Below are 7,695 nucleotides of genomic sequence, written 5' to 3'. Positions count from 1 at the left end.
GCAAGTAAAAATTTATAAATAAATTTTGCTATTAATAAAATTATAAAAATATGAACATAGTGTGTTACTATCTCTATTTTTTAAGTAGTCATCTTATATTAGTTTTTGTTTTTACTTTTTGTTATATTTAAATACTATCATATAAGAATGAAACTATTAGATACAATATAAATATGAACATAATGTGTCATTAACTGAAAGTAACATTCATTTTCATGAATCATGACACCATGCATTATTTTCAATATTATTCTTACAACTAAGTAATATTAAAAGATGCAAATCGTTGAAAAAAATTATGATATACAAGTGACAAAGATAATACATATATGATGAACACAATTAGATAAAAAAATATAAAAAAAAAAATTGTAATGACACATATACTATAAGTTTTAAGAGTTCGTCATCTACCATCTATGTTTAATAAAGAATTATACATCATTATCAACTAAATTTTTTAAATAATTGTGTAAAATATTAGTTAGGATAAAAAAAAATAGTAAAGGTATAAGATTATGTGAAAGAAGATAAAGTAAATGTGTGAAGTGAATACTAATTTATATAATAAACATGAATAAAAGTGAGAATAAAAAGATAAATGAATTAGATTTTATTAACCAGTTTATAAAAAGAAATAACATAGATGTTCGTCAGAAGAATCAATTTTTAAATTTAAACGAGATTGATGTTGTTTCTTAAAAATCGACTCAAAAGAATATTATTATTTATCTTCTTTTGAAATTAGCTTTAGTTTTTCCATAACAACTATATTAATTGAAAGAACATTTCTAACTATGAATATCAATAAGAGTCAGTTTCTAATTGTATTAGAAAGTGAATTTCTAAATAATTGTTTAATGATATATATAAAAAGAGAAAAATTTTAATTGTACCGTCAAAGAAAAATTACTTAATTTTTTTAAAATATAAAATCTAAGGAAATAGAATTTTAAATTATACGTTATTATTTAAATTATTATTTTAGTCTTCTCTTCAACTTCTTCTGCAATGGCTGCCACTGAAGAATCGCTCCGCAAGGCCCTCACCGAAAAGCAATCTGCCGTCGAGGCTCAGGGAAATGCTGTCCGTGCACTCAAGGCCGCCACAGCACCCAAGTCTGACATTGATGCCGCCGTCCAGTCACCCAACGCACTCAAGCTTGAGAAGAACGACGTCGAGCGCCAGCTCCAGTCAATCCTCTCCACCGACGGTGGACTAAGCAGGGAGGCGTTCCGTCAGACAGCTGTCAACACGCTCGAGCGCCGCCTTTTCTACATCCCATTGTTCAAGATCTACCGCGGTGTGGCCAGCCTCTATGACTACGGCCCTCCCGGATGCGCTGTCAAGTCCAACGTTCTCGCCTTCTGGCGCCAGGTATCCACAATTTGTTCAATAACTGATTTGAATTAATTGAAAACTTAGGGCTTTCGAATTGCGGTTTTGGTTAAGGAATTTTATAACACTATTTTAGTTCTTTTTTATATATTTTAATAAATATATAATAGATTAAGGTGCAAGTTAGGAGGCATTTTAAATTTAATTTTTTTTTTATTTTTTTCAATATTTTTTGTTTAAATCTCATGAAAATACCCACTTTAAATATATTAAATTGAGTTTGAAAAATTAACAATAATAAACATTATTATCATCTCCAAAGTACATAAGAGTACACAAGAATAAGTCGTATTTTATTTTTGGAAAATAATTATTTTTTTAATTTATAATTAATTTTTTTTTGTTAAATATGGCTTATTCCGGTATACCTGTATATTTTTTGAGACGATAATGGTTAGGGTTAAGTACTGAAATCGTCCCTAAGGTAAGGGGCGAAAATCAAATTCGTCCCCGACTTTTTTTCGTTATTAAAATCATCCTCAACGTTCAAAAACGCTTTAAAATCATCCTTTTTCGAATTCTTTGACCAAAATACCCTCATCATCATCATTATTCTCTTCACCTTTCTCACCACCACCACCACCACCACCACCAAAAACATCAAGCAACAGCAACAACATAACTCAGAAAATCAAAACTCAAAACTCAGCAACAACAGTAATCAAAACTCAGCAAAACTCAGCAATAACAAATTCAGTAACAACAATAATAAAAACTCAGCAATAAGCAATAATCAAAACTCAGCAACAATTCACAAAAAATTCAGAAATTCTACAACAAAAATTCAATTTACAGAAGTGGCGGCGGTGTAGCAGTGCAGGGCAGGCGGTGCAGCAGTGGCGGCGGCAGCGAAGATCGGTGGCGTCCGTAAAGATCGGTGGCGGCGGCGAGGAGTCTTCCCCTTCCCCCTCTTCTTCCCGAAACCCCCTCTCCCCTCTTCTCCCTTCGCGTTCCCTTCCCCCTTTCTCCGAGGAGCAGAGCAGCGGCGGCGACAGCGAAGAGCGAACACATTAAAAAATATATTAATTTATATTAATTTTTTTTCTCATTTTAATATTTTGGCCAATGTTTTGAAAGCCGGACCGTATCGGCTAGTCGGACCGATTTAATCACAAACCGACAACATTAACTATTCAGTCTGGCATGTAAAACCGTCATTTAGAAAATCGATAAAAAACCGTTGAACCGAACAAGAACCGGAACCCGCCCGCTTTAACAAAAACGGAAGCTCCTTCGTTTCTTTCTCCATTTCCCCCTTTCTTTCTTTCATTCAGACAGAAATCAAATCACACAACCCCAGCCAAAAAACCCTAGCACTTTAAGCCTACACAACCGCCGCAAGGAGTGGCATACTGCCGCGTCCGTCGCACTCAAAGTTCGCCATCCGTCCGTCTATCTAGCTTCCCTCGTGATCCAAGTCTTCAACCCCTGTTCGCTGTTACCGATCGCGGCTGCTTCCTCGAGCTCGGCGTCCGTCGTCTTTGTCTGCTTAGCCGCGCTTCCGTCGCCGTTTGTTTGCCGTTCACGTTCGCGTCTTCGTTCAGCTGTCGTCTTCGTTCGCCTTCTTCGCCGTTCACGTTCGCTCGGCGTTCGCTGTTCGCGTTCACTCGCCGTTCACCGTTCGAGTTCGCATTCGTGTTCGTCTGGAAGCCACGTTGCTCTGCTTCAAACACTGCGACCAACCCGTGCGCTCCACCTAGCCGTCGAACTGCTCCCTTTTGTCGCCGCCGTGAGTTCCCTAAACCCGCCACCAGACAATACACACACCACCAATACTCTGCTTCAAACTCTGCAACTTTTGATTTCTATTACAATAAGTAACTATTTGATTTGGTAGTGGTTTGGATTATTTCATAGACTGAATTAAAGTTACAATAGTTATGTTCTCTTCTCTATCACATTGATATTAAGCTTTGAATTCTCTTATTTTGTTTTAATTTTACGGCACTGAACATGTTTGATGAAATGCTTTAACCATATTTCTGGTTGGTTTTATAATTTCTAGCTTTTAGAAACTTAGTAAGTTGATTGCATGTGAAATTAGAATAATTGGATTTGGTAATTAGGAAATTTTAGCTGCACAAATAGCATCTTTGCAGAAAACATATTAGCATGATGATTCCATTTGCATTAGTGTTCTTCTGGTAAATTTTAACTATTATTATGAATTTGTTAATTTGCTAATTGTTATTGTGTTGTTGTTCTGTTGTTCTTCTGTTACTTTTAATTTTTTTTTTGTTTTTGTTGTGATTTTCTGTTCTTGATTTAAGCTGTGATTGAAGGTTCTTTGGTTTTGGTATTCTTCACTTTCCTGTAAGCTTAGCTTTTAATTCTGAGCATACACGGATCAAATTGTTGTTTTCAGCAATGGGGATTTTTAGATTTTTTTTTTGGGTTGCTTTGTTTTAAATGTTCCTATTGTTGTTGTGTTTTTGCTGTGATTTAAATGTTCTTTTGATTCTTTTTTTTTTCCCGAATGCTCAGTCAGTACTTGGTTGATTGGTTTTGCTAACTGAATGTATTTGATGATAAATTTTAAATTGATAACTCTATTACTTCTTTATTGTCTGTTTCTGTAGTTAAATTTTATTAAAGTTTCTTGAATTTGCACTGCCTATGTTATTGATTCACTGTTCCTTCATTGCTTTTTTTGTTGTTGTTAATCATTGCGATGAGCTTTGTTAAAATTGGGTTGAAAACTACTAATCTTTCTTCATTTTTCACTGTTCTAACTTCTGTTCTTATTAAAAGATTTGCAATTGGTGATCTTTTGATTTATTATATGCTTCACGTTTTCATTGTTCTCTTCTTATGAAGAAAAAATTTGCAATTAGTGATGATTCATGTTTTGATTGTTTTGTTATATAAACAAAATTCTGTTTTCATTGTTTGGTTGCACTGTCCCTGTTCTTGATCTCCGCCGACTTGCTCCTCCGTGTTGGATTCTTTTTGTTTCAGGCTTTGTTGTGTTTTTGTTTCAGCCTCTGTTGTGTTGTGTGTTTGTTTCGGGTTCTGTTGTGTGTTTATTGTGCAACACTCATCTTTTGTTTTACTTTTTGACTTAGCTACATTAAGATAATATTCTCTATCTTTAACTTGTGCATTGTAATTCAATCGAGTTATTTTTAATGGAAGTATAATTATGTTAATTGTCAACAAATTTGCATCAAGTTATTGCATATTTTGATGATTAATTACATTTCCGATTTTCAGAACTTTGGTTTTGGCATTATTGTGTGATACGGTTATTATTAATACCAGTGCCTTATTCAGTATCTCATATTTGTCGAATTATATTTTTATTGATTATTTTTTATATAATACAACAAAAAATTATAGTTCAATAATTAAAGAATTTATAAGAAATATAACTTGAATTAACTAATTTTAAATTTTTACCAAAATTGTGTGAGAGACAAAAAATGTGTAAGGAAAATAAAAATTTACATCAAACAACCACAATTCTTTTTATCAAAAAATAATTATTTTTGTCCAAACTATTATAATTTTCTAGGTTCATGGCAATCATTATCATCGTCTCTAAAAATACACAGGTGCACCGGAATAAGTCATATTTAACAAAGATTTTTTTAATTATAAATTAAAAAAAATAACTCTTTACCAAAAATAAAATACGACTTATTCCTGTGTACTCATGTGTACTCTTACTCTTATGTACTTTGGAGATGATGATATTACTTACCATGGTTAACTTTTTAAACTCAATTTAATATATTTAAAGTGGAGTTCGCCGGGGTGTAAGGCGAACTCTATAAAATTTATCCAAATACAAAAAAAAAAACGTGCATTTCAGTAAATAAAGCTAAAAAATGGATTTTGAAAAAATAAATATTTTTCATAATTTATTTAAAAAAAAAAAATCCCTCATCAAACACCAAAAGAAAATTCACTAGCCCAATCTTTCCGTTAGCTTCCCTAAACTGCCAACTAGCCGCTATCAAAGAATGGCTTTCCCACAATTTTTTGTGCTTGTTTGTTTTGAATCTCGGTGATTTTCAGCATGCTTGTGCTTTGAGCATTGCTTGATTTTCCACAGCTGCAGCATGCTTGTGCTTGTTTTGTGCTTGTTTTCCCCTGAATAAGCATTAAGGAACTAAAAGCTTTTGATTAAAAAAAATGATTCAATAGGCTAAAAATTTCAACAGAAATTAAATAGTACAACTCTTAATCTGAGCTCCTAGTAAAAATTATTTTGAAATTATTTGGGTGGCTAAGCCTTCTTAGTTGGTAATGCCTTGGCTAGTGTGCACACACACAAGTTTTAAGCTTTGAAGTCATTTGAGCGAGCAAACAATGAATTAATTGTGATTTGGATTAATTTAGTTTGGTGCATTTTAAGGGTTAGTGAGGTTAGAATTTTGGTTAGGCAAGTTCAGATGGAAAATCAATAGAGTTGTTCCCTATTAATATGTGTTCACATGATAAACGTTTGGTCTTAAGCTATATCTTAAAAATTATCTATTTTAGTATCTGTTGTTTATGTTGTCAGAAAATGATCGTTCTAGTGAAGAAGTAAAAAAGCTTTTGTAGCTAGTGCATATAATGTATATAGTGTGTGGTTATTGAATTCCAAAAATAGTGTGGTAAAAGAAGTGTTTTTTCCTTTAGAAAAAGAAAATTAAATTCAAATCGTGATAGTATTATAAATTCTTCATCTATTCTGCAGGTTGATGTAATTGATCAACGGTATCTCTTGTTTTATCTTTTTCTTTGTGTTTTTTAATGGAACTTGTTATTCATTTTTACGATGCTAATGTGTGAACACATATTAAGCTCGACAAATTACAAATCTTTATGGTTGAGCAAAGAGTATTAGTCAACCACACGGTTTTGTTAGAAGTCAAAATCCATCAAGAGAAATTAAGTCTTTATACTTTAAATGGTGTTTTGTTTATGATGTATGTTGACACATTTATGTATTTCGTTTTTTTAACAGAGAACTTGAAGTTGTTTGTTGGAAGTTATAACCCGACTTATCACTTTATCACTCCTTTTCTTCCCTCCCCATGCCATCACTTTGCAAAGCAATCTCCACACTCCATTACTCCAGTCACCCACAAATCCTATCACCCATTCCCCCCACAGTCCCTCACTTCTTATTCTTCTTCTTCAATCATCACCACGAGCAAGCCAGTTATGCTGTTGCACATGACAACGCTGTGAGTCCGTCTCGCCATCCCTATTGCCATAGCTATGTCCTCTGTTCGCGCGCTCCTATCTACTTCACTTTCCCAGTCACCGTTGTCGTCGATGTTTCTTAATTCCAGTCCCTCAATGGAGATGTTTCAGGTAGTTTTTTTTTATTATGCTGTTTTATTTTATGATTGTGTTTATGATGTTCTGTTATGCATTTGGGTTGCTGTGAAGGATATGAATTCAAATACGATTAACTCAAATTCTGGTTTTAGTTTCGGTTGCTGAGAAGCATACTATTTCATCTCTGTTTCTTGGGTTTTATTAATGAAACTTTTTTAATTTCCAGAAGTAAATGAGTTCAAATGCCAATTTTATTTTCCTTAAAGTCAAATGCCGATTTTAATTTTCAGATGTTTTGCATTCATGCTTTGAAGTCTTAGCTTTGACATGAAATTGTTGAATACTAGAATGTATACATCTAGCATGCTAATTTGCTGTTTACGAGTATTAGATATTAAAATTAACTTTGTATTTTCCCATAATTTTTCCAACACATTATGTTGATTCCCAGCCCACTATCAGTTATTTTTTTTCACTTAGTGTGACATTGTGCAACTCATGTTTGATGTTTTACAGTTTTAGCTTTGTGGAACAAACTCCTACGTGATGTTTTGCAGTTATAACTTTGTGGGCATTTTAGAATATTTTATGTCATTTTTTGTTGAAAATATAAAATGCACATAGGACAGCTGGAACGGTATTTTTACACCAATGTTACATAGGACAAGTTTAGGACAAAAAACCGATATGATCAAATCCATTCCAATTCAGTTCGGTTTGGCAGCTTGAAAAAAAGGACCATTTCACCCTGAATTGAACAGGTTTTGTTTATGTTGTTTTACTTCCATTGGTTGCAGTTGTGTACTTATAAACGACCAACTTATGATCATCAAGTTTTGAGGACTTCACTTAGTTGTAAGTGTTCTTATCACTTATCTCTTTTGTCTTTCATGGTATTAGTTCTCTTTTTTTAAAAATTACTTAATTGTTTTCCTCACTTGATATCTAGTGCTAGTTTATATGCAATTGTTTTTATTTAAAAAGATATATATATATATATATATATAATGATTGAAAATT

General features: G+C 32.9%; 1 protein-coding gene across 2 annotated transcripts in view; it reads left to right on the top strand.

Moving 5' to 3' along the window:
* The window catches only part of LOC107623263 (1-acyl-sn-glycerol-3-phosphate acyltransferase 1, chloroplastic), a 10,012-nt gene continuing 4,954 nt past the window's right edge, over positions 2,638-7,695 (top strand). For both annotated transcript variants that reach the window (XM_016325457.2, XM_016325453.2), the window contains exons 1-3: positions 2,638-3,127; positions 6,356-6,708; positions 7,473-7,530. In XM_016325457.2, coding sequence (XP_016180943.1) covers positions 6,613-6,708; positions 7,473-7,530 — 154 coding nt within the window. In that variant the 5' untranslated portion in view covers positions 2,638-3,127; positions 6,356-6,612. The remainder of the gene's footprint in view (positions 3,128-6,355; positions 6,709-7,472; positions 7,531-7,695) is intronic.

Source organism: Arachis ipaensis, chromosome B10, assembly GCF_000816755.2.
Source record: "Arachis ipaensis cultivar K30076 chromosome B10, Araip1.1, whole genome shotgun sequence".
NCBI lineage: Eukaryota > Viridiplantae > Streptophyta > Magnoliopsida > Fabales > Fabaceae > Arachis > Arachis ipaensis.
The sequence above is the reverse complement of the archived record's forward strand: the minus strand, read 5'-3'. Positions and strand labels throughout refer to the sequence as shown.